Source organism: Emys orbicularis, chromosome 1 (assembly GCF_028017835.1).
Source record: "Emys orbicularis isolate rEmyOrb1 chromosome 1, rEmyOrb1.hap1, whole genome shotgun sequence".
In the NCBI taxonomy this organism is placed as follows: Eukaryota; Metazoa; Chordata; order Testudines; family Emydidae; genus Emys; species Emys orbicularis.
Genome location: NC_088683.1, coordinates 158,684,705 through 158,712,539, shown reverse-complemented (window position 1 = coordinate 158,712,539; position 27,835 = coordinate 158,684,705). Strand labels below are relative to the sequence as shown.

The 27,835-nt window shown below is 44.3% G+C and overlaps 1 protein-coding gene across 1 annotated transcript in view; it reads left to right on the top strand.

The window, feature by feature from the left end:
• CFAP91 (cilia and flagella associated protein 91) overlaps positions 1-27,835 on the top strand; it is a 63,149-nt gene that overhangs the window by 22,289 nt on the left and 13,025 nt on the right. Inside the window, exons 11-15 of the mRNA XM_065417594.1 lie at positions 4,312-4,428; positions 9,137-9,208; positions 10,729-10,875; positions 15,760-15,981; positions 25,492-25,640. Coding sequence (XP_065273666.1) covers positions 4,312-4,428; positions 9,137-9,208; positions 10,729-10,875; positions 15,760-15,981; positions 25,492-25,640 — 707 coding nt within the window. The remainder of the gene's footprint in view (positions 1-4,311; positions 4,429-9,136; positions 9,209-10,728; positions 10,876-15,759; positions 15,982-25,491; positions 25,641-27,835) is intronic.

Genomic DNA, 27,835 nt, shown 5'->3' with positions numbered 1-27,835 from the left:
GTCTTTCTGAGAGCATAAGCAGCTTTTTTCAAACTTGGGGCTAGAGCCCACACAGGAGGAAACTCAGAATCAGTTTTTTGAGAAGTAACTTGAAACCATTCTCAGGAGTATTAGGTGGACAATGTATTCCTCCAGATAAGCTCCTGTAAAAAAGGAAATGTGGGAAGAAATGGGAGAGAAGCCTGGCTTACATTTTAGAATTAAATGGCACTCCAAAACCAGGGTTATTGGCATCTCCCTCTTCCTCCAATTGAAACCTCGGAGTATGAAGACTAAAACGCCATCTGCTTCAAACTAGGATAATTGATTTCCCAGGGAACAAGAAGGCTTACGGCTCTAGTCAGTCCTCTTTCCAGTGCCCAAACATGCCAAAGACTGAGGAGTGCTCAACTGGAAATTCTTGAACAGATTCCTGCTGTCACCACAGTTCAGGATAGATACCCTAAATTCCAACATAGCAACAAGTTCTAAAGAAAAACATCTATCACTAATTGATCTTAAGAACACCTGTATGCACTTATTACATGAGCCTCTCACAGAAAATCTCTCAACTTCACATGCAACACATAATGTTACCACTATGCTGCTTTGCGTTTGGCCTACCTGCATCTAAGGATGTTTTCCTAAGTGTTTTCCTTGGGCAAAAAAGGGTTTGTATATATGCATGCTAAGACGACCTGCTCATTGGAGCACACTTTCTGAAAAAGGCCCGTAAGGGAGCCGTCACACAGTCCAGATTGTATTCTGGAATAACATGAATTTGTCAACACTACCAACAGCTAAATGATGTCACGCAGTCCGTCACTTCTGGACATAGTCATAGATGTCAAATTATCACATCTATCAGGTCTCTGATGTCTTGGATAAGAACAAAGGTCTCTGGCACCAACATACCATTGTGAGAGATTCCAGTTGTCTTCTCCAGAAGTTGCTTAATCTCTCAGGGCCCATCATACCTGTCCTCCTTTGTGCTGTTGCCCAGGGGAACTCAGAAGGACACAGTTCGTTGGAATCAGGGTTAGTGCAAAAAATTTATGCCAGCTTCAAGAACAGGGAAGATCATTCATGGAACAACTTAATCCAAGGTTAATGACAAAAGATTAGAGTGATTAAATAGGTCCTAAGAACTAAACCTCCAGTCCTGATCAGCCAAGATGTATCAGTGATATCATACAGTATCTGTAGCTACAATCATGCATTTTCTCTAATGGCCAAGAGCATAGCTGTCCTTTTCTGTTCACAGTGTTCTCCAGGACAATAAAAAAGGGGCACAAGTGAGCTGGGTGGTCCCACATTGTCCAGGGAGGTCCTGGTTCTTGTATCTAATCAGGTGGCAAGCACCACTCAGTTCTGTCTCCTCTACAAGAAAGATCTACTCTCAAGGAAAATATTTTGCACCCAAGTTAAGAAAAATTTTCTAACAACTTAATATGTGAGAAGTACTAATTAAAATGGGATATTCATATGTTTACACTTTTTAACCTTGAGAAAGTATTCCACAAACAGGGTGTCTTAAAGGGCCTGGTGTATATGTTCTTCAATCCAGTCCACTTCCCTAACTAAATTCCCTTAATTTTTGCCTTCGTTCTCCTCCTCTAGAGACAAGTAGAATCCCACTGAAGGTCACCTGAGCCTCCGTTTCCTTAAGTCAACGGTTCTCAACCAGGGGTCTGCAGAGGTCTTCCAGGGGGTACATCAACTTATCTAGATATTTGCCTAGTTTTACAACAGGCTACATAAAAAGCGCTAGCAAAGTCAGTACAAACTAAAATTTCATATAGACAATTACTTGTTTATATGGCTCTGTGTAGTATACACTGAAATGTATGTACAATATTTATATTCCCATTGATTTATTTTGTAATTGAATGGTAAATATGAGAAAGTAAGCACTTTTTCAGTAATAGTGTGCTGTGACAGTTCTTTGTATATTTATGTTTGCTTTTGTAAGCAAGTAATTTTTAAGTGAAGTGAAACTTGGGGGTACGCAAGAGAAATCAGACTCCTGAAAGGGGTACAGTAGTCGGGAAAGGTTGAGAACTTTTTTGCTGGTTCCTTGTGCTGTTTTCTGTTTTCTTCATGCAACATCTTTGTATTCTGTGGCTCTGAATAAAAAAGTGTGAACATCTGAGGGGAAAACAACTTCTATCTTCGAAAGTTTCTGAAATGTACCAGTTTAGTTATCTGATAACTGAAGCTATAACAGCAGTATTTTAAAAATATTATATGGATTATAACCAACAGAGCTAGATATTTTCTGAAGTGTACCCTGCATTCAATATTGCTTATTAGAGCTGTCCGGGCATCAAGAGTGTACAGTTGTGAATGGGAGGGGAAGTGTTCCAAAACTTTATATAGGAGATGTGTATATGAGACTCTAAGATTTGATTTAGACTGAAGAAATTGGCGAATCTGTGACAGGATTCCCGGGATACAACCTGGAATTGTGGGACCGCTGTGCCCCCTTAACTCTCCAGCTAGGGCTGTCTCTCATATTGCTTTGCCAGTGACAAGCAGCAAACCCCTCCAGGTGCTGTTATCACTCAGCCACCAACATGCAGAGGCACACCCAGCTAAGTTGCATGAATGATCTCCAACTCACTCATGAGCTATACACAGGGAAACACCAGCAAATCTCCCAAGCCCTCAGCCTTGCACCACAGAAATATACTTTCTTACACTGCTCAAGACCTTCTCTTGAACAGTGCAAGCTCATTAATTTGCCACTTTGTCAAAGGAAAGTGGACATGCACCAGCCTTTGTAATCTGAGCAGATTCCCCAAGCACTTTAGACAATCTTACTGGTAAGGATAAAACATTAAAATAAGTTTAACTACAGAAAGATAGATTTTAAGTGGTTATAAGTGGAAGTTATAAAGATCAGAGATAGTTACCTTAAGAAAATAAAAAGTAAACATGCATTCTAAATCCTAAACTTTTAGACTAAGCAAGAGTTGAATCAAACAGCTTTTCTCACTGGATGTTCCAGGTAGGTTACAGTTCTTAGTACACAGGCTGAATTTCCTTCTTAGCCTGGGACCAATCTCCTCAGTTCAAAGTCTTTGTTTTCCCAGCATTCTTTTTGCCTTCAGCGTAGGTAGGGGAGAAGAGAGGTGGCCTCATGATGCCCCTGTCCCTTATTTTATACTCTCAATGTCCATGGGAAGATACTGGCCTAGACATGTCCTTGTTGAGTCACAGAGTGTAGCAATCCCCATTGTTTGAACAACTGAGTCATAGAGTTGAGCAGTCCTCCTTGTGTGGTGCTTGCACAACTGTCTCTTATTGAATTGCAGATCTCTTGTTTACAATTCTCCTGCTGGTCAATGGTCATTTAACACCCGCCTGAGTCACCTCCTTTATTGGGAAATAGCAGTGGGCGACTTCGAAACTCACAACATATTTCAATAACAACCATATAGCAAAATCTCATAACTTCATACACACTAACAATTATATATATATATATATATATATATATATATATATATATATATATATATATATATAGACAGAACAATGAGTTTCCCTGCAGATCATGACCTTTCATATCTTACATGGCATGCTTTGTATGAAGTATCACAACCATATAAGAATGATGAATATGGGGGGCTACAGGGTGCTACTTTGAGGTACGGTGTGTCAGAGACCCCCTGGAATATCATTTTTCGCTTTGTCCTCACACACTGTATTAGTGATGTTTTGTGCACTCTTAACATCTGGCACTTTTAACAAATATGCCTAGAAGAGGGGGTCATATTCCAGTTATGGAAGTATATTATTTATGACTGGTTTATAAAGGCTGTTAACTGCTTTCAGTTTGCAAAGAAAGTTGCCGCTGTACTTGATACTAAGTAATTACTTAAAGTACAAAAATAATTCATAGGTAATTGATTCAGCAGAATTTCCATTTTTTAGGAATGTAAAATCGCTCTCCAGCTGTGCTTTTCCAGAAGGTAGTATATTAGGGGTTAAGATCAAACACCCTCTGGAGTCATTTCAAGAGAATGAGTGTCAGTCTATGCACTTGCCAACAAGGTACTGTAAATATACACTTAACCCCCTGCCTTACTTGAAACTCCATCAAGGTCTTCTGACTACCCTATTTAACAATAATGTACAACACCTGACTTTTGAGCTGAGATGGAAGGAGTAGGAAAGAAAATTAAAGGTACAATCGTGCAAGGTGCTGAATGCCCTCAATTCCCATTGTAATTCCATAACAGCAAGACTGGGCCCTAGTGTCGTCTGCTATCTAGTACAGTTGTCGAACCCTGTATGGAAAGAGCCTAAATTGTATGACTGTTTCAGGCACTGCTAGAGAAGAAGAATAAAGTTAAGGAGCCAAAGAAGCCGCTTCGTTTTCTTCAGAAGATAACAAAACCTGTTCCTCGGCCCCTAACTCCAACACTGCTAAGACCGTCAACTGTAAGTTGGATGTTTTTAGAAGTTTTTGCTGTAAATCCTGTATTAGTCACTATCAAGTTACTCAAGAAGTGTCCAGGAAAATATGAGAGCTAGTTAGTTCTGTCTTTTGTACAGTGTTTTTTTACTTAAAAATAAAACTGACAAGCAGCGTAGCATTAGACTTTCACCTAATTACCACACTATAAGAACCTTGATAGGTACAGGGAATCAGTTTTAATTAGCACAAAATTCTCCAACATTAGGCTATAAAATAATATTAGTCCAAAATAGATCCAGGGTGAGTGGATTAGTGTTTGGTGGGTCTTCTTACACCCCCGTACCTTGTCCCTTCTAGGTGAGCCGTTCCGAGTTTTTCTTCCTTAACCCAAGAAATACTCGCTAAGAGTTGTTGGGATTTTTTTTTAAAGCAGGTTCCAAGGTACTTTTTTTTCCATAATGAACATTTTTCCAAACACCAGTCATTCTTGATTCTCTATTTAGACATTGTGTGGCTTCATTATGATCATTCCAATACCGTTGAATTTCACCCAAATAAATCCTACCAGCTTCCTGTCCAGTTCTTCAGTTGAAGTCTTAGTGTAGAACCATGCACGGATACAAAAATTTGGATCCTCATCTTATCCGCAAAGATGGTAACAATGCATCTGCAGATTTGCAGGGCTCTATTCAAATGGCCTTAGGTAGGTAACACTTCAGGCTAGCTTCACCTTCTGATGCTTTCACATACTCTGCAGGACTCTGAGTGTCTTGCATCAGGCATTCCACTCATGCATGCGGCAGTCTCATCAAGCCCCCCCTGCTGGAATCTCCCATCATGCAGGGACTGAGTAGGGCTTCTTCTGCAATTACCCCTCCTGGATGCCAGGGCTTTCTGTGAACAAGATGATACTTCTGACACAACCATCATGGAGATATTGGCTGAGAGATGAGCATCTCAAGAGGCCATATGTGGCAAGCTGGAGTGACAGGGACAGAAGGGAATGTAATAGAAGACTGACAGAATGGAAGAGACTAATCCAGGCCTCCACAACTCTTCCCCTTTCCCTCACAACAGCCTGGCAAAGAACTGAAAACTGTATCAAATGACGACCCTGACGTAGGGGGAGAGGTCATTCTCACCTAAGCCAAGAACTGACATGAGACTGTGACCCAGAGTTATGGGCCCCAAGAAAGGACCTGAAGTACTTGAAACCTACCAGGGTCTCCCTGTGGGAGATGGGTGACACCTGGTAAGGCATTCAGGCATATAAACTGTTAGTTGTTTTCAGGATATGATTTCTCTGATACTTTTGTTCTAAGTCCCAGGTCTAGAAGAAGTAGATTGTGAGATACTGCCCCAAGAAAGGTGACAGCTTGAGACTTAAGTGGGTGTGCCCATAAGGCCATAAAAGCGTCAGAGGTGCACTTACCTCGGGAACTGTGACACTCTCACAACCTCAGAGGCTGTCCTTTACTTGCTCCAATACCCTACACAGTCCTCCCTGTCTTCTCCAGGCTCCTCTAATCCCCATTCTGCCCGTAGATCCCCCTGCCCCCTACTGCTTCTGCAGGGTGCACGTGATAGGTTTCTGCATCCCCTCAGATGTTCTGCTGGGAAGAAAAAAGCAGTGACGTTTTCCTCACTGTCAAGAAAAATCATTCATGGAGTTGCACAAAACTTGCCAGCTGTACAGTTCCAAATACAGGGAGTAGCTCTGCATCTGCCATCCCACAAGAATGTAAATAAACCCTGTAGGGGGTTGTTTTTACTTCTTTAGCACTTGGTGTATGTTTGTAATCATTGGACCTATAAATTTACTCTAATTGTGAGCTCAACTGTAAAAAGTGAGCAAACATGTATAAAGTGTCACAATTACCTATAACAGTAAATATTGATGGGAGAAAAAGTATAACGGTCAGATGGAATGAATCAGTCAAAACAAAAAGGCCTAGTGCTATAATTCACAGACTGTGCTAAGGCCATTCCAGGTCAACAAGAAAAGTAGGGGTCTTGAAATCAGTGAACCAAAATTGTTGTGTGAGAAATTAGGCCTAACTTGTGGACAAAATAATGAGGGGATGGGCTATTCCATCCATCGATCTCTTTTGGTGTCCTAAAAAAGAGACTGTGGAGAAAGCTGGCTACTGCGACTCTGGCTGACTGAAAGATGGCAGCCATTGTGGCTGCCATCCCCCACTGTTTCCTGGGACTCTGGATCTTCTTCATCCTAATCCTGACCACAGAGAGGGAGCCAAATGATATTGCCACCTCCACTGGCTCTGGCTCAATCACAGCCACCAACTGGGATATAAGACTGTCACACACATCCCCCGCCCCTTTGTGTGTTCTTCCCCTTCTCCACCTAATTTCTTCTCTTTCCTATCCCTCTCCTTTTTCCTTCTCTCTAATAAGAGTCTGGCTTAGCCAGCCAAGACAGTATTTTGCAGCACTGCTGTAAGCCTGTGACCAGAGAGAAGCAGCTAAATGCAGTGCCCTAAACAGCCCAATTTTGGTACAAGTTTGCCGGGTCTCAGAGTGGCTGATAAGATCATGTGCTGTGTCTATGTTTCTCTGGTGATGAAGTGCAAGTGAGACTTAACGTCAGAGACAGAAACTGTATTGTCTATCTCTGCTGTTCTTTTCTCTCCCTGTTTTGTGTGTGTTCATCTTGTTTTGTCTTTTAGAAAACAGGATTGGACTTTAAAAACCCCAGCAACTCCAACAGCTCCAGTCTATCTCAACTAACTTTCTCCCCCTTCCCCCAAATAAGGACAGTTATTACCGTATGTACTGTACATACCATACATTACTGTTAAACGAGGGGGCTTCTTTCTAACAAGTCTCTCCAGCTAAAGGAAGAGGGAATAAGGAGTGCTATTAAAATGAAAGCCTTAATACTTTACATTTCAAATGCTGTTTTTCTCTCTTTTCTGTATCTTTAATCTAAAGTTAAAAAGGAATTTTAAGGGTATTTGCCATGGTGCTAAACTGGCTGAGCTCTCTGTATACCAGACCCCGAACCTTATTTAAAACTGTTTAATATTGGGTAGTTTCAGGCCCATGTTAACACCTTTGACTCTTTGGACTATATATTCCATCCTAATTAATACAACATGTGGCAGCTGTCTTAGTTCCCTCTCTGGTTCACAGTCTCCCTCTGCCAATAGGCATTTTATGCCTCAGTTTCTCCTCTGGCTGGCTGGGTGATTTGCTATGGTTTAGCTTTCCAGCCAAACTATAAAGTTCTTTCTTTCTGGAGTAACAAAACAGTCCGTGTGGGTTTTCCCTCATGATACAAGGAAGGGAAGGGGCTTTTCGGAAGCTCCAGGCTGGGAGAGACCCTTAAGTGAGAGCAGTTGCATGCACCAAGCCCCAAGCCCACTCCACTTCTCTCATCCCAGGCAGGCCCTTTCCTTCTGCATTCCCCACAAGTCTGATTCTTTTCCCCTCAGTGCAGAGCTCACAAGCTGTTTTCTACTCCACTGAACAACCTCTCTGGGATTCCATCCCCCTCTTCTCTCCAGGTTTCCTTTGTCCCAGCCCTCACCAAGCACTTTCACAGGCTTCCTCCCAGACCTTCTAGCTCCTAAGCTGTCCCAGCCTGGCCCCTTCCAGGGACCTCAGCAAGAAGAACCATGCCCTGATAGCTCTAGACTGAGCATAAGAGTGCCTTACATAGTCCTGCCCCATTTCCCACTATGCATAGGCGCCGACTCCGTGGGTGCTCCGGGGCTGGAGCACCCATGGGGAAAAATTGGTGGGTGCGCAGCTCCCTGCCTCAGCTCACCTACGCTCCACCTCCTCCCCTGAGCGCACCGCGTCCCTGCTTCTCCCCCTAGCTCCCAGCACTTCCCGCCGCAAAACAGCTGTTTCGTGGTGGCAAGCGCTGGGAGGGAGGCGGGAGGAAGGGAAACGCAGCGTGCTCGGGGAAGAGGCGGGGCCGGGGTGGGGATTTGGGGAAGGAGTGCAATAGAGGCAGGGAGGGGGCGGAGTTGGGGCAGGGACTTTGGGGAAGGGGTTGGAATGGGGGCGAGGCAGGGGCGGGAGGGGGGGGTCGCGCACCCACCGGCGCCGAGAAAAGTTGGCCCCTGTGCCACTATGCCTTATTATCCTAGCCCCTGTTCTGAGCTGAAATCAGGAACAAGCTATGGTAGGCCTGTAGCTTAAAGGGACAGCACACCCTGTTACAAACCCCAAAATAATACACCTTGTTTACTTCAAAATTGTCATTCACTGGGTCTTCAAACTCACTATGCTACACTAATAAGCCTTACCAGGAGAATGAAACTCAGGGGAAATTTCCTAAATGTTCCCCTTCCTTAGTGTTTAGAATTGTTAATACATGTGAATGATAATTGTGTTCCCATCTTAGTCACCACTTTGTCAAGCTACATATATATATAGTTCTTTTAATCCAGATTGTAATTCTTGCCATCCCCCCATATCATTTATGTTACTCTTCTCTGAACTCCCTTTCAGAATCCCCAGCGTAAATCTTTGTATAGTCTGTCTGTCCCATATTTTATAAAATATAGACATATATATTTTTCTGACTCATCTTCTATTCTCTGGAAATCAGAAGAGTGATGATTAAAACCCATGAGAAACTAGGTATATCGATTGTATTCTGAGAAAGCTAGTTAGATGGATGGTTCATTCAGTTTTCCTTCTGCTTCCTCCCTAAAATAAATACATAATTGTAACTGGATTATTGTTGTGTGTTGGCAGAAAGAAGAGGAGCTAGAACTGGCAGTGATCTTTTTGCAGAAGTTAATCCGAGGCAGAGCTATTCAGAACATGGTATTCTGTGTCCCTTTGACTATTTCTGTCTTCAAAATACTGAAAGGGGTTATTGAGGGTATATTAAAAATCTGTTCCCAATAGCACTGAACTAATCCAGGCCTGAGGTGGTTGAGCAACATGTCCTCCTATCCATACCCCATATCCTTCCAAGGCTGAAGTCTTTGCTTTCCATCCCAAATTTCTGACAGAAACTTCTAGGTTCCTATCTGTGGGACTCTCTCCCTGAGAATATCTGCTGATATCCTTTATGGCTGTATTCAGGACTTGGTGTTGGGCCTTTCTGTACAGGTCTGGTCACTTTTGATCATTTTGCCTATCTTGGTGTGTGGGGGGGGGTCTGTTTTATAGACCTACTGCTTCTCTGTGTACCATTGGGATTAGCTCTGCTTTACTGATGATTGTTTTAATTTTTATACAGCGCACAGGTGAGAGATGATAGGCTCTGTGTCAATAAGTAATGCAGTTTTGAAAATGGTTTGATATGAAAATTGGGTTTCTTGAGTCTTTCCCTCATCCGGAGTGGCCTGATAGGAATGATGTCTTTGACTCCATTGTAGGGATGTTGACTCTCACAAAATTTTGAGAGCCTCCCCGCGAAGGCTGCCCTTCTATTGCTGGGCTTACGTATGAGGAAGGGCAGGGGGCAGTAGATACTGGAACAGGGGAGAAAAGAAAAGGACATGGCCCAGGGGAGGAGATAGGGGGCAGAGGGCATCACGGGAGAGAGCTGAGGAGTGTCCAAGAGGATGCATGGTGGAGCTGGCAGAGGAGGGATCAGGAAGAGAGTCATTCCTATTAGTCAAGGGGAAGAGAAGATTGGCTCGCCCCAGATTTCTTATGGTATTTAGTGCATACTTGAGGTTGAATTTTCTGCCTGAAACAAGACCCACCTTCTCCCCCTCCCCACAGGGGAGAGAAGAGTGTCTTTCTCAAAGCTCAAAAATCAGTAGACTGACTAAAGAAATGATATTTGGCTTTTAAACATCATAAGAAATCTTTTTGGGGGGGGTTGTGGGGGGGACATCTGATTTTTTTAATTGATGGGGTTGGCAATTCTGCCAGCAATTTAAAGTCCAGTCCAGCATGTGTTTAACTCTAACCCCTTCTGGGTATACAAAGATCTGCTAAGTTTGTTTGTCATGCCCTCCAGTGGCTAGAAGACTGGGTACGTCTTAATGCAACTGAAAGATAATGGAGGTTCTCCTTTGAATAGGTAATAGAGACCTGTCTGTTCTCTGGAGAAGAAGGGCCGGAGTTCTGCCCTTCATCCAGCACATGTGGGGTTTAGCTGACAGCTACAGTGTGTGTCTGGATATGGCCTTGGATTCATTACAGACTGTTTGGTTTCCTGTCAGTAGCACCAGGGATTTTCCTCAAAGGTTTACATGCTACTGACAGAGAATTTGGTATCGGAAACAGATGACTCCAACTTTGGAGGAAAAGGATATTTTCCGTTTGCAAAACTCTCAGATTTTATCCTCTGTTTAATTCCCACGGCTGTTAATTTTATTTGAAAGATGTTTGAAGGGAAGGAGAAGCGATTGGAACTGATCCGGGAACTGCGCACCACTCATGCACTTCAGGAGGATGGGAAGCTGCTTAAGAAGGCAGAGAAGCAAGTAACACTGGCCTTACAGCGACAGCGCGACTTGCATGAGCACAAGGTTTGGCTATTAAGATAAAGAGGATAACACACACCCCATTCCTCCATCCCTCCATCCCTTTTTACATTTCTGTTCCTTTCTTGTAACGATACCAACATATTTATAGAAATTGAATGTGTTGACCACGTTGCAGAATCCATCACAGGTGACAAAAACTGAGGGCAAGGACTGAATGGACAAGGGCACTGAAGTGTTCTGTCATTGCTATAATGGGTCCCATCCTGAGAAGCTTGCATACCTCCCCCCCATGCTGTACCTGCCTTGTGGCTAAACAGAGGACTTCAATTTCCAGGGCTCTCAATGCATGAAAAATGTGCCTCATCATGAAAGCCTCAGTCCATCCAGATTATGATCCACATGGTTGATGTCAGCTGACTCCTCTGCAGTTGATAACGGCCTTTCCTTCAGCTGGCATAGTGAGGCATGCATGTCACCCCCTGAGTAAGCCATTTTGCTGAACAGATTTTGTGTCATTGTACTTAGGGTACATCTACATGTGGAGCTCAGGGTGTGATTCCCAGCTTGAGGAAGCACACTTGTGCTAGTTCTGATTGAGCTAGCATGCTAAAAGTAGAATGGAGCCACGGCAGCATGAGTGGCAGGAGGAGCTAGCTGCCCTGAGTGCTTGCCCATCAGAGAGGCTACCTATGTACTTGGGGAAGCTAGTCCCTCTTGCAGCTTGTGCTGCCATGGCCACATTCTATTTTTAGCATGTTAGATTGATCAGAGCTAGCGCAGGTATGTCTCCTCAACTTGCAATTCACTTCCCCAGCTTCAAGTGTACACATACCCTTAGTTATAGGCATCCCATCCCCTTGCAACTTCACACCCTCTCAGCTGCCTCTGCTGTGCAGAAATAGCCATGAAAGAGTTTACCCACCAACTAATACTAGGTGAATGGCCTATGGTACCCAAGCAGTGGAGTCAATTTGCTAAAGCAGTCGCTGTCCCCCTTCCCCAGAGAGAAATAGTCCTGTACCTCTCCAGCTGGCCAGAATCTGTTTGAGATTTGGCACATTCACTCTCCTTCTGTTCACTTCCAACCTCTTAGCAGAGCAGTGACATTCTAGGGTTTCAGTATTTCTAGATGCTGCTTCATGCGTAGAGGGCAGAAGTGTAAGACTCTAGGCATAACACACACAATACCACGGGGGAGTGGTGGGAGAGGTGAACAATCCCTTTTATTGAACTAAGGAAAAATGAAATTTAAAGGCCCTGAGATTTGGAGACTTGAAGTGTCTCTTCATCAAGCCCTGGGAAAGCAGAGCCAAGGCGGAGAGGAGATACCAGCAATGGGTCAATTCAGTCTCCATAATGACATTCGGACAGAAAGAGATCAAAGGGTGAAGATAGTGATCTGTTTGATCTCCTATCTCAGAATCTCATTGTGGAATTTGAACTAACCCTGCTGGCATGTCCTCCACCCCTTGCTTTGCTTTCCCAGGGCCGGAGGAAGAGAGACTACAATTTTCCCAATCTCAGGGCTTTTAACTTTAATTAACACATGCAAAGGGTTCACCTACAACTTTGTAGTAAGTTTCATGTACTTTTCTTTATGGGAAAATAGAACAAATGTACATGGGTAAAAATTCTCTCTAAGATGTGCATTATGCAGTACAGTTAATGACAGCAGTACTGTTTTGTGAATGTCCTTCTTACTAAATTATACCTTCTTAAAAGGAAAACTCCCAACTGACCTAAAAGCCTGTTAAATATTTTTATATTTGTGTGCATATTTCAGAAACCTATTAGCAACTCTTATTTTTAGGAGGCTGTTGTGGCCATTTTATATGTCAGCAGATCGTGGTTTAAAACTGACTTTGTCAGGTAGTACTTCCCAAGGCATTCTACATAGGGGGAATAAAACTACTTATGATTCTGCAGCTAGAAGGACTGTAATCAGTTTGGACAGAGGGGTATGATCAGAAATCACATATGTTTTGGGGGAGTGTTGATTTAAGGCAAAATTCTGATAGAACATTAATCTTGGAATGTCTTCAGCAGTATCTCTGTCCTGCCCAGGAAATCCTTACACACAGCAAAAAAACAAGCCTTAAGGAGAAGTGGCTCATGATTGTCACATATCATCTGCTGGTATAGTGAGAAGATTAAATCCTCTTCCCTCCATCTTCCTCACAGCCTCTGGGGCATGAAAGGAACACTTTCAGTTCCAGCTCTGTGTTACAGTGACATTTTCACATTCTGTTGGATGCTGGTTTGGAAATGTGTAGTGTCTTGGAAGCTGGTACAAAACACAGGAAAGCCTGTTTATTACTGGCTGCTAGTCAGGGTTGTTTTGTTTTGTTTACTTGAGTTTATAACAGGCACATTCCACTGCCTGCTGAGCCATTGCAACAATGGCACAACATCTGAACCAGCTTCAGAAAATACTCTTTGCCTAAGCTTATTGCCGTGTAGTCCATACTAGAGATAATGAACTTACACAGTATCATTACATTTCCAGAGCACAAGCATCCTCACAAATCCCATAAAACAATGTGATTAGGGTTGGGGGGGTGGAAGGTGGTTAAGGAGACTTGGGCTCTATTCCCAGCTCTGTCACAGATTCCCTGGATCTGGTTTCCACTACCATGAATCTTGTGTTGTTTGCTTCGGAGGTGAAGCGAGTGTAAATCACCACCATTTGGGATCTGCAAGCATGTTACACTTGACTTATCTTGCACAGGTATAAATGACAACACAATATATAAAACAGTAGAGAATTAGGCTTCCTGTATGACCTCAGCAAGTCATTGCACCTTTGTGCCTCAGTTTCCCCATTTGTAAAATGGGGATAAGACATACCTCGCTTCAAGGGGCATTGTGTGGTTTTATTAATTAATGTTTATAAAGTGCTGTGAGCTCCTTGGATGGAAGTTGCCAGTGAGGCAAAGTATAGTAGTTATATCTTGCTACACTTCAGTGTTCAGAGGAGGGGTCTTTGTCTGGCCCCACAGATGGTCCCAGCAAGAGAAGAGTGTGATGGGTTCCCCATGAGGTGCCACTGGGGTACCACTAAGCCCGCCTGGGCTCTCTTTCACACTGTGGGGCTGTGATAAGTTGCCAAGCTCTCCAAGCTTGCTCTGTCACCAGCATACACACAGATAGGGGCACACCCTGCTGCAGCTTCACACACACATGCTGAGATCAGCTCTGCATGGGAAGGCTCAGCTAAGGCACCTCCCAGTTGCTAAGGCACGCATCCCCCTCTGGAGTGTAAACCCAAAATTATATCGTCTTGTGCTGCACAGGGAACTGTACAACGTAAGCTCATAAAATTCACCCCCTCCCTCAATGTGGAGAGAGAGATGCAACAGATTTCTGCCCCAAGTTATAATTTCCATACACACTGGTTGTAGACAAAACAAAACAACAAGTATAAAGTATAAAACAACAAAACAAAAGATAGATTTTAAGTGATTATAAGATATAGCAAACATATCAAAGCAGGTTTCAGAGTGGTAGCCTTGTTAGTCTGTATCAGCAAAAACAACGAGGAGTGGATTACCTTAGTATATAAACAAAACCGCAAACTGAGCTTAACACACTAGATAGGTAGGATATAAATTAGCAAATTCTCACCCTGGGTGATAAACAGGCTGGCAGATTCTTAAGGCACAAGTTGCCTTGGCTTTCCCAGGTTTTCATATACAGGCTAAAAATCCCTCTAGCCTGGGACCATCACTTCCCACAGTTCAGTCCTTGCCCCTCAAGTGTTTTCAGGTGTGTTGTTGTAGCAAAAGTGCCGTACCATCATGATGCTATTGTCCCCCTTTTATATCTTCTTCCCACTTGCTAGAAAGCTCTTTTGCTATGACCTGGGTCAAACAGTTCCCATTGTGTAGGGCTATCTTTGAGATGTTTCTGTTGTTCACAGTTCCTGGGGTAATCCTTGTGCTTGTGTGCATTTTCTCCATGAGCCATTAACATTGTTTGGCCTTTTTACTGTTGTACCTGAAAGGCTGCTTGTGAGTGTTTTCAACCTCACAACATGTTTCAGTAACACATACGTAGCCAAACTCCATAACTTCACATTCGATGATGGCACATACAATCCAATGAGATATTGTCTAGCAGATCACGACTTTTAGAATGATACCTCACAAGGCATAATTTGTACAAAACATATCCTAATTACATAACAGTGGTGAATACTGGGGTGCCAGGGTGTCACAAATAGTACAAAACAATAAACATTTTGTATCCTCTGCAGTGTTAGACATTTATTTGCGCTTGTGATTATGCAGCCCTCTAAACAATTTATTCTAGCACACATCTGACCTATAAAGGCATAGATTTGACTTTTTGAATCCCAGGTAGAAGCTGTATTTGCAACTACTGACCCTGATTCTTCATTTTGGCTCAGCTAAACTCAGCACAGAAATGAGGGGGAAACACTGCTGAAGGTGGTTTTATGTCACTTTTGTATCTCCCACATTCTGGGTCTGAGAACTGGAGCAATCCCCAGTCTAAGTGAAAGTAGCCTGAAAAGCTGCTGTGATTTACTCTCTGCTGCAATGGCAATCTATGCATTGTCTCAGCAGCCCAGAATAGCTGGCGTATAGTGCACTCTGGCCACCCCTCTAGGCCAAGGGCTGCAAAGGGGGCAGCATAGGACCGTTCCTGTGGTCCTTCAGCAACAGGGAATTCCCCAGAAGTATTCCCAGCTGATTAGTTCTGCAGAGCTTGCATACAGAGGCCATGGCAGAGCTCAGAATCAAGTCCACTGTTTTTAAAAGAAAAATGCAGAACACATAAATTAGCCTTATGCCTTGTGTGAGAGTGGGGTTTTGTGCTCGTTCATGTGCCTGTGGTGGTTCTATGAGAAAGGGACTTGCATTCTTCACGGTATTTAATACAATTCTTGTTTGTTTTTGTTTTAAGCTGTCACTGGTTGAGAACCACTTGGCTCGGATAGAAGGGAGGGCATTAGTGAACATGTTCGATTTCCTGTCCAAAGAGCTGGTGAGGCTTCAGGAAGAAAGGAGGATCCATGCTTTTGCCATGCTGGCTGAGAGGCAGCGGCGCATCCGGGAAGCAGAGGAGAGTGGACGCCGCCAGGTAGAAGAGAGGCGCCGGCGGGAAGAGGATGAGATCTTCAAACAGGCAAGTGGAGGAGACAGAATTCTTCTATTGACCTAGTTACTGCCTCTTGGGGAGCTGGATTACTTATGCCAATGGGAGAAGGCCTCCCCGTCATCATAGGTAGTGTCTACACTGTAACATTTTACATGTAGACAAACCCCCAGTCTTTTGACTTTGTCATGAATAAATCTAGGTCTAGATCCCTGCAACACATAGCTCCTCTATCCTCCTCCCAGCTTTGGCTCTGCCTGGATCATCTCCAAGGCTAATGCTCTGTCATAAGTCATCCTGCAGGGTCAAAGCATTGGGTCTGCTTCTTGTCAGGATGTTTTCAACCAGAGGTTCTCCTTTGAGTGCTCATGCACATGTCCATTCCACTGTACGTGTGTGTGCCTTCAGTATACTCAGGTCAGAGACTTTCGGTTGCAGTACTGGTAGGGTGGAGGGGTGCCCTGCATATCCTCATGCTGAGACCCCAGGGTGTAAAGGGCAGAGCTGCTCCACCTCCCTCTCAGATCCTTCTTATCCATGGCAAAAGTTGGGGCTCCCATTTCTCCTTAGAAACTTATTTCATCTTCACAGTGTTTTTCACTAGCTTTTTGTAAATAGTCATAGTTGTTAGTAGTAGTATTATCCCCTTGTGACGATGCGGTTCTGGCGGAACCCAACTGAGAGTGCCAACTCAGGACAAATTGCTCAAACAGGACAGTTACAGCCCAAGGCTGGGGTTTTTTCCACCTCTAAGGCAAACCAAACCAGCCAGACTAGGAGGACTTCGGTCTCACCCCACTGGCTAACCGCAAGTCTCACAAGCAATCTCCTTAGACGCTCCAGTTTCCCAGTATTACCACCAGTGCCACTCGTTATGGGGACAATGGTTATGAAAACCAATACCCCAGTAAAAGAAAAAGGTTCTCCTGATCCCAAAGGACCCAGCCCCAGACCCAGGTCAATATACAAATCAGATCTTACCCACAAATCACGCTGTTGCCAATCCTTTAGAACCTAAAATCTAAAGGTTTATTCATAAAAGGAAAAAGATAGAGATGAGAGTTAGAATTGGTTAAATGGAATCAATGACATACAGTAATGGCAAAGTTCTTGGTTCAGGCTTGCAGCAGCGATAGAATAAACTGCAGGTTCAAATCAAGTCTCTGGAATACATCCCCCGCTGGGATGGGTCCTCAGTCCTTTGTTCAAAGCTTCAGTTTATAGCAAAGTTCCTCCAGAGGTATGAAGCAGGATTGAAGACCCAATGGAGATGAGGCATCAGCCTTATATAGTCTTTTCCAGATGTAAGAACACCTCTTTGTTCTCACTGTGGAAAATTACAGCAAAATGGAGCCTGGAGTCACATGGGCCAGTTCCTGCATACTTTGCTGAGTCTGAAGGCATATTGGCCTTCTCTCAATGGGTCCATTGTATAGCTGATGGTCCTTAATGGGCCATCAAGCAGGCTAGGCAGAGCTAATCCCAGCTTGTCTGGGATGTCACCCAGAAGCATAGCATAAATTTGCCATACAGACAGTATAGAGCCAATATTCATAACTTCAACTACAAAACTGATACACACATATAGACAGCATAATCATAACCAGTATTGACCCCCTTTATACAAGATTTGGGTGCCACTACAGGACCTTGGTTGCAACAATGATCTATATGGTCCCAGTTTATGTCAATAACGTCACACCCCTTAAGGGATTTTTTTTCTTTTATTGTTCTTTTTGTCTGTATTAATTATGCAGAAATGTCCTGGATTCCGTGTAGCACTTGTAAAGGGGCATTCCAATACAAGGGCTCTATCTGCTTATCCTTCCCCTCCCAAACAAAGAAACAGTGTGTTGCCTGAGGGAGCACCATCTTAAGTAGGTGATGAGACCTTCCTCAGCATCTGAGGACTCAGCTGCTTAGCAATCTGAGATACCTTCAACCACAACTGCTCTTCCTCTTCAGCCTAAAACGTCTCACAAAAGCTTTGGTGAGAAGAAATGTTTATCTCCTTCCCCAGATCGGTTGGGTTAAAGGGGTTTTTCAGAAGACAAGAAATCCTCCCTTCATCACCTGAAAAAGATTTGGGAATTATAGTGAATAATTAGCTGAACATGAGCTCCCAGTGCAATGTTGAGGCCAAAAAAGCTAATGCGAGCCTTGGTGCATAAACGGGGAATCTTGAGTAGGAGCAGAGAGGTTATTTTACCTCTGTGTTTGGCAGTGCTGCAACTGCTGCTGGAATACTGTGTCAAATTCAGGAACGATGTTGATAAATTGGAGAGAGTTCAGAGAAGAGCCACAAAAATGACTAAAGGATTAGAGAACCTGCCTTATAGTTATAGACTATTTAGCTTAACAAAGACAGTCTGTAATACCTACCTGGGGAACAAATATTTAATAATGGGCTCTTCAATCTAACTGAGAAAGGTATAACGCAATCCAATGGCTGGAAGATGAAGCTAGACAAATTCAGACTGAAAGTAATGTGTAATTTTTAAACTATGAGAGTAATTAACCATTGGAACAATTTACCAAGGGTCGTGGTGGATCCTCAATCACTGGGAACTTAAATCAAGACTGAATGTTTTTTCTAAAAGATCTGCTCTAGCAGTTATTTTGGGGAAGTTCTATGTCCTATATTATACAGGAAGTCAGACTAGATGATCTCAGTGGTCCCTTCTGGCCTGGGAATCTCTGAATCTTCCACCCTGAAGCACAAGCATAAGTCCTCCAGTACCAAGTCAACAAGCTGCAAGGGGCAATCCCCAGTACCATATGAGACAGTGCTGTTGATTCTGGTACTGATAGTCTCAGTACCATTGAGATTGCACCTTCTGCATTGTCTCCTGAGGCATCAGATGAAATGTTGCCGCCACTCTCGGTGCCTGACATGTCACAGGCTTTTACGACTGCGAAGGACCTATTATGCCTCCCGGTACTGGACTCATCACTGTTGGAGCAACTGGGACCATCTGTTCAGTCCCAGCCTATACATTCAGTACCCACTTTCAAAGAAGCTACCGGTACTGCCATCTTCATTGACTCCTACCTCAGTACCGAGAGTGCCATATGAATCTACAGCTATTCATCATCGGCTGCTTTGGTACCATCTATGGTATTGGCTTCCGCACAGGACATAAGTAAGCTGTCTGTGACCTGAGTACCATCATCACAATAGCTGTCTTCTTCAACTTCAGTACTACCTACCTCTACGATTTCATTATTACCACTGGTACTGATACCAACAACGGTGTCTCCTTCAATGTTGACTGGATTTCATTGTCCATCTTTGTACCATAGTACCCTTTCCTTAAGAAGATCTCTAATTCGTACTGGACTGGCTTCAGGTTTCCCAAAAGAGGATTCTTATATCTCTTCTTTGGATTTAGATGATGGATACCAAATTTGAAGGCATTCCGAGTAACAATGTGAATTTTAGAGCACTTAGAGTCAAGCAGTAAATAGAGAGCTGGTGTAGACCTTAACTGTAGTAGACTTGGTGGTCCATTACAATGCTGAAAGGGGGACTTTTTAGTAAGGATAGGGGGAGAATGGAGGAAAGGGACTCTACACGTCCATCTGCAGCACAGGGGAATCCAAGGAGTGTGAAGTGGCCCATTCATCTCAATTAGGTGTTCTCAGCTGAATGTGAACAGCCTATGCAAATGAATAGAACCTGAAACAATAGCTCTGATATGAATGACCTGCTCCATTCATGTCTGAGAACCCATGCTATGCATCATACATGCCCAAGCTCAACTCTTCTCCTCTGTGGCATCAGTGTATTCTTGGTGCATGCCACCAGTATGTCTGTTCCAGCTTCATACTCGGGGGGCAGGGATTCCACATATCCTTGTTCATATGGTGGGGGTCAGGGAGAGGGCTTCAGACTGGATAAGTCCACCAGAATCCAGCTCACATGAGGGGAGCATGAATGGGGGTGGATGTCAGACTCCCCAGAGGAGTTGGGTCCCCTAGATGCTGGCACACACACAGAGCTAGGGAGAGAGGCTTAAACTCACTCCTCTAAGAGAGGCATCCCCCCAGAATCGTGGCACACACACTGGAGGAGAACATGGGGTTCAGAGGTGCCCCTGCTCCTGTTCTCACCTAGTCTCCCTGTCACTCGCCTCATGTCACCCTTCCCAGTGAGCTCGAAATGATGAAAGCCAACACAGTATGATAAACCATCTCTCTGCAGACCACTACCAAGTGCTGGGCAGATCATGGTCTGGGAACATCTAAACTAAATGCTGTGACGGGTTGGATCCCAGAAACCCCCTTGGGAGCTGCCACCCAATGTGCCAAGACTACCCCTGCTTCTGTTTTCCCTGCCAGCTCAGGACTCCAGCACCCCGTCTCGCTGAGCCAGACACTCCTGTCTGCTCTAACAAAGACTCAGGGTCTGAATCACTTGTCCCAAAGCTGCAAGTTTACCTGAAAACCAGCTCACAGGAGTGTGCTTGTCTTTAGCACTCAGATGCCCAACTCCCAATGGGGTCTAAACCCAGATAAATCCGTTTTACCCTGCATAAAGTTTATGCAGGGCAAACTCATAAATTGTTCGCCCTCTATAACACTGATAGAGAGATATGCACAGTTGTTTGCTCCCCCAGGTATTAATACATACTCTGAGTAAATTACTAAATAAAAAGTGATTTTATTAAATACAGACAGTAGGATTTAAGTGGTTCAAAGTAGTAACAGACAGAACAAAGTAAGTCACAAGCAAAATAAAATAAAATGCGCAAATCTATGCCTAATCAAACCAAATACAGATAATCTCACCCTCAGAGATGCTTCAGTAAGTTTTTCTCAGACTGGACACCTTCCAGGCCTGGGCACAATTCTTTCCCCTGGTACAGCTTTTGTTCCAGCTTAGGTGTTATCTAGGGGATTCTCCATGATGGCTCCTCTCTCTCTCTGTTCTCTTCCACCCCTTTATATATCTTTTGCATAAGGCGGGAACCCTTTGTTCCTCTGGGTTTCCACCCCCTCCCCTCACTGGAAAAGCACCAGGTTAAAGATGGATTCCAGTTCAGGTGACATGATCACATGTCACTGCAAGACTTCATTACTCACTTGCCAGCACACACATATACAGGGAGACTCACAGGTAAACAGCCATCTGCAGACAATGGGAGTCATCAAGATTCCAAACCATCATTAATGGCCCACACTTTACATAATTACAATAGGCCCTCAGAGTTACATTTTATATTTCTAGTTTTAGATACAAGAGTGGTACATTTCTACAAATAGGATGATCACACTCAGTAGCTTATGAGCTTTGTAATGATACCTTACAAGAGACCTTTTGCACAAAGCATATCCCATTTGCATTATAGTCACTTATCAAATTTTTTATAAAACTATCCCAGTTACATTATATTCACTTATTATCATGTTTTTATAAAACCATGTAGACTGCACAACGTCACACCCTCCTCCTGAACTTACTGCCAGAGACTTGGACACTGACCATGGCGGAGGCAGTATACCTAAAATTCGTTTTTGGGCTCCCCTATGGGGCAGACACTCCTGTGTCCCCCAAAAGGGAAAGAGACCCTGATCCAGCTGTAGGCTCACAGCTACCAGCTATGAGGGACCTTTCGCTGGCCAGCAAAATCCCCCCCCTTTCACTCAGGTTGGGTTTGCTTCCAGCTAGAGTCCTTGGGGTTTGTTCCCACCGCAGCAGTCACCAGGACCCCAACTTCCAGCTCCAGGATACATGTCTCTGTGCACCTCTTCCACTCCATTACAGCCAGGTCATGCTTCTGGGTCTTAATTGCTTTGTCTCTTAAGTCCAGTTTGGTGGGCAGCCTTTTCTTTTTCCAGGTCAGCCTTTTCCCAGGCAAATTGTATATCAATTTCCATTTGTCTTTCCTTGAGACCATCACTTGACGAGCTGGGATACCACAGAGAACACCCTCCTGCCAGAACAGGCACCCCTCCCCTCCTGTCTTGCTAGGTTAGACACTCCAGTCAGCTTCAGCACAGACAGAGGTTGGGCCACACCCATCTGCAGTTCACTGAAACTGAGATGTACTCAGCTCAGGGGCTTCTTAGTTAACAGAGACATTCCCAGCGCCCATTGTTCAGTCTTTCTGGGCAATTTGCAACTTGTGTAGTTTTAGCTTCTTTTGATCTTCATTCTTACTTATTTTGCTTCCTTTTCTGTCCCTAATTCCCTTTCCCGAAATAAGCAAACAGAAAATAACAAACCAGTAACCACTTTGTCTGTTCTCCAGCCACCACACTTAAAACTCACTTAAAATCACTACCAGTATCTCAAAGCAATCAGCTGTGCACAGATCCTGCTCGACTACGCCACTGTGACGGGTTGGATCACAGAAACCCCCTTGGGAGCTGCCACCCAATGTGCAAAGACTACCCCTGCTTCTGTTTTCCCTGCCAGCTCAGGACTCCAGCACCCCGTCTCGCTGAGCCAGACACTCCTGTCTGCTCTAACAAAGACTCAGGGTCTGAATCACTTGTCCCAAAGCTGCAAGTTTACCTGAAAACCAGCTCACAGGAGTGTGCTTGTCTTTAGCACTCAAATGCCCAACTCCCAATGGGGTTTAAACCCAGATAAATCCGTTTTACCCTGCATAAAGTTTATGCAGGGCAAACTCATAAATTGTTCGCCCTCTATAACACTGATAGAGAGATATGCACAGTTGTTTGCTCCCCCAGGTATTAATACATACTCTGAGTAAATTACTAAATAAAAAGTGATTTTATTAAATACAGACAGTAGGATTTAAGTGGTTCAAAGTAGTAACAGACAGAACAAAGTAAGTCACAAGCAAAATAAAATAAAATGCGCAAATCTATGCCTAATCAAACCAAATACAGATAATCTCACCCTCAGAGATGCTTCAGTAAGTTTTTCTCAGACTGGACACCTTCCAGGCCTGGGCACAATTCTTTCCCATGGTACAGCTTTTGTTCCAGCTTAGGTGTTATCTAGGGGATTCTCCATGATGGCTCCTCTCTCTCTCTGTTCTCTTCCACCCCTTTATATATCTTTTGCATAAGGCGGGAACCCTTTGTCCCTCTGGGTTTCCACCCCCTCCCCTCACTGGAAAAGCACCAGGTTAAAGATGGATTCCTGTTCAGGTGACATGATCACATGTCACTGCAAGACTTCATTACTCACTTGCCAGCACACACATATACAGGGAGACTCACAGGTAAACAGCCATCTGCAGACAATGGGAGTCATCAAGATTCCAAACCATCATTAATGGCCCACACTTTACATAATTACAATAGGCCCTCAGAGTTACATTTTATATTTCTAGTTTTAGATACAAGAGTGGTACATTTCTACAAATAGGATGATCACACTCAGTAGCTTATGAGCTTTGTAATGATACCTTACAAGAGACCTTTTGCACAAAGCATATCCCATTTGCATTATAGTCACTTATCAAATTTTTTATAAAACTATCCCAGTTACATTATATTCACTTATTATCATGTTTTTATAAAACCATGTAGACTGCACAACGTCACAAATGCATTATAAGAAATCCAGTGTGTTCATCCTGCTTCTGTTCCATGTTGCTTTGATAAAGTATTTTGCTTCAGAATTCAAGTGACTACAAGAAGATTAATTTATTGAAGCTGTGGTAGTTCTAATCACATCTAAAACAGCCCTGATGCTGTAAGGTGTTATTTGCCAGCTGTTCAGAGGACTATGTGAAATGAGTTGGTGTTTGGCATTCAGTTAATGGAGCTAGCACATTGTACAGGAGATAGGAGAGTGTGTCCATAAACATAAAAGATCAGAGTTTTGCCTTGGGCACAGGTCATTTTCTGTACTTGTTTCTGTACAACTAGTTCCCCAGGAAAAGGCCATTAGAGAAGGAATCCTCATGTGACGGGGTCCCCAGGGTGCAGCCTGGGACTGTGGGACTGCTGTGCCCCCTTAACTCTCCAGCCTGGGATGTCTCTCTCAATGCTTTGCCAGTGACAAGCAGCAAACCCCTCCAGGTGCTGTTATCACTCAGCACAACCGCATGTGGAGTCCCACACCCAGCTAGATTGAATGAATGCTCCCAGAGCCACTCATGAATCACACAGAGAGAGGCACCAGCCAAATCCCCCCAGCTCCCAGCCTTGTACCTCAGGAATATACCGTCTTGCATTGCTCAAGATCATTTCTTGAGCAATGCAAGTTTATTAATTGGTTCACCACTTCATCAATGGAAAGTGGATATACACCAGCCTTTGTAAACCTGAGCCGATTTACCAAGCACTTCAAACAAACTCACTGGTAAAGATAAACAGTAAAACAAGTTTATTGATTACAAAATATAGATTATAAGTGATAGGCTAAACATCAGACATAGTTACCAAAGATTATAAAATATAAGCACGCAGTCTAAACTTTCAACCCTATTAGACAGGGCAACATCTAGATTAAGCAGTTTTTCTCACCCCCACTGGATATTGCAGTTCACAGTACATGGGTTTCACCCTTGAAACCTGGGCCAGTCTCCTCTGTTGGAGTCTTCAGTCTCCTGAGTGACCTTGTTGCTTGCAGCATAGGTGTGGGGAGGAGAAAGTCCAAGCATGGGGCCCCATGTTATGTTTTATACCTTTCGTCCATGTGCTTGGAGAACACAAGTCCAGGCTTGTCTGGTGGCATTGCTGAGTCACCACCAGGCAAGGTTGAGCAATTCTCCTGGTGTGGCGTTGGGCAAGTGAGTCATTGCATTGTTATGTAGCTCCCTTGCTGGACAATGGCTGTTGATGGTTGTTCGACACCCGGCCAGGCATTGGTTATCTCCCTGGTTACTGTCTTTGGGGATCTAGTATCTGGGCGCTTCCCAAACCCACAGCATATTTTAGTGACAACCATATAACACTATTCTCATAACTTCATATGCATTAATTATATTTATATTATTTATATACTTATTTAGATGGAACAGTGGGTTTCAGCAGATCATAACTTTTCCCGTGATACCTTTCAAGGCATGCTTTGTATGCAATATCACAATTATATACAAATGATGAATAGGGAGGTTACAGGGTGCTCCCCTGGGGTGTAGAGAGTCACACCTCACACTATGGATTCGTCTACACTGCAGCTGGAAGCGTGTCAAGCTAGTGTGCTAAAAATGGGAGCTTTGCAATCTGGCAGTGCGGCTTAGGCAAGTTGCCTGAGTTACATATCCTGGGGGACTGGGCAGGTTTGTACTCAGGCGGCTAGTCTGAGCCACTACCTGTGCTACCCCGGCTACACTGCTATTTTTAGCACGCTAGCTTGAGCAGAACTAGTGTGTGTCTGTCGGTCTGAGCTGGAAAGCTTCCAGGTGCAGTGTAGAAATGTAAGACAACTTCTCATAGACTGCACGTGCCTTCTAAATCAATTGCCCTCAGATAGCCCAGATTAAGTGGCGAGTCTCAGCTGACACACCATAGTCTTTGCCTCTCCCCACAGGCGGTCCCAGTAAGTGGGTACTACACAGCAATGAACATTTTGTATCTTGAGTCAGAGAGACATCTTGATGCTTGTTTCAGATGGTTAAAGTGCACCAGAGTACTGTTGATTCTTACCTGGAAGATGTTATCCTGAACAGCATGGAGAGCACAGCTGAAGAACAAGCCAGGGAAGAGATTCAGAAGGTGGCTGTGGAAATCAATGACATTGCTTATGAAATGGAAAGCCGGTATGTCCTGGAGTGGACAAAGTACAGTTAGACACTGCTTTGCACAATTCAGACCCTGGCTGGCTAGCTAAATTTATAGTCTAGGGCCAGCACCGAGGGTGGGGCAATACAGTTCATAACACTACATAGACATGCTGCAGTTTTCATCCACTAGGGAGGCTCAGCCAAGTGTGTAACAACAACTCCTAAAAATGTGCAGATATGGTGGTTCCCAGTCAAGCTCAGATGTGGTGAGGTAGGACCTATTCCTGGCAGCTGTGCTGATGTGTCCTGACCATAAGATGAGAGTTTCCCAATGTCCCCCCACAAAGCCTTTACACTAGGATTTTCAAAGGCATGCAAGGGAGTTAGACACCCACACCTTGCTGAGATTTAATGGAAGCTGTCCACCTAACTTCCTTATACTCCTTTGAAAACCCCAGCCATAGAAAACAGCTAACATGCAGGTGTCCTTTAATCTGGAAACTGGTCTGTCCTCTAAGGCTTCAAAGTGTTTTTAGAGCAGACAGGCTTTGAAGGAAATACAACAGATATAGGAGCCTCCTAGAAATAAACCCACCTTTCATTCAGAAGTCAAAAGAAGTTTTTTTTTAAAGAGACTGCTAATCTTAATGAGGTCGGCCATATTGGCTGCTCCTTATGTAGGTCTGAGCTGAGTTCATCATGTTGCTGAAAACCTCAGTATGGTGTTCAGCTGTGCCTCAGAAGTTGGGTGACCAGTAGTAGGGTGATTTTATAGGGACAGTCCCGATTTTGGAGGCTTTTTCTTATATAGGCTCCTATTACCCCCCACCCCGTCCCAATTTTTTACACTTGCTATCTGATCACCCTACTCAGAAGTGACTGTCTTTTAGGAGCTGCCATGCCTCCAGTTCAGTCTTTCTGACCCCTTTTGGTGTTTAGCCTTAAAAATACAGTGACACAGAACCCATGGCAAAGCAGCTGTGCATTGTGTAGCCACATGAGTTTTCCCCAGGTCTTTAACATTCTGCTTGTGCAGATAATGCATTCAGCCTCTGGACTGGTTGGTAGCCCCCCCAAGGAGGAACTCTGACCTGAGATGTGGCATGGAAGATGGCACTGGGTCTAGCCAAAAATGAAGTTACAAAAGGGAAGAAATTGGCCGATTCAGCAAGGACCCAAAGACTAAACTGACAGACTTAGTGATCCTCTCACTGTAGAGAGAGTCTCTCCAGTGCAGAAGTAACACACATCAACAGGTTAGTATAGGGGTATATAACCAGGGCTGTTGTGTCATTTTGGGGTTCAACCCAGACCAATAAGGGTTGTGTCACCACCTGCCCTGCAATTCTGGGTGCCTTAAATGTTATGGTGCTATGGCGCACAACCCAGATGCCAACAGCCAGCGTACAAGCATGCAGGTCACACCCTTGCTTCCACTGTTTTCAGAGTGATCCCAACCCCCAAATTTCCCTAAAACTGTCTCCCTGCTGTGTCCATTCCAGCCCTCGCCTGGAAAACTAACAGAAGTTAAGCTGGCTGCTGCTTTAACATCTGCTGTTTCTGTCTCTTTATCTTGACTGAGTTAACAATCACTTCAATTCAATCGAAGCACTGGCTTTGTATAGAGCAGCGGTTCTCAAACTGTGGGTCAGGACCCCAAAGTGGGTTGTGACCCCCATTTTCATGGGGTCACAAGGGCTGGCTTAGACTTGCTAGGGACCGGGGCCAAAGCCCAAGCCTCAGAGCTTTAGCCCTGGGTAGCGGGGCTCAGGTTATAGGCCACCTGCCTGGGGCTGAAGCCCTTGGTCTTCAGCTTTGGCATCCAGCAGGGTGGCAGAGCTCAAGCGGGCTCAGGCTTCAGTCCCCACTCCTGGGGTCATGTAGTAATTTTTGTTGCCAGAAAGGGGTTGCAGGGCAATGAAGTTTGAGAACCCCTGGTGCAGATAAAAAGTAAAACAAGTTTATTCAATCAAAAAAGAGAGGTTTTAAGTGAGTTCAGGTATAAAGGATAAATATAGAAGCATTACAAACAAACAGGGGTGGCGAGTTATATGGGACCGTAGTGCCCAGGCTCCAGCAAATTCAGGGCCCAGGGTCTCTCCCCCGGCCCTGCCTGCCACCCCATGCACCTCCCCCGGAGCATCCCCCGGCCCCACCTGACGCCCCCACGTGCCTCTCCCAGAGCATCCCTGCCTACGCCCTGGGCAGCGGGCGGCTGCCCTGCTGCTCTG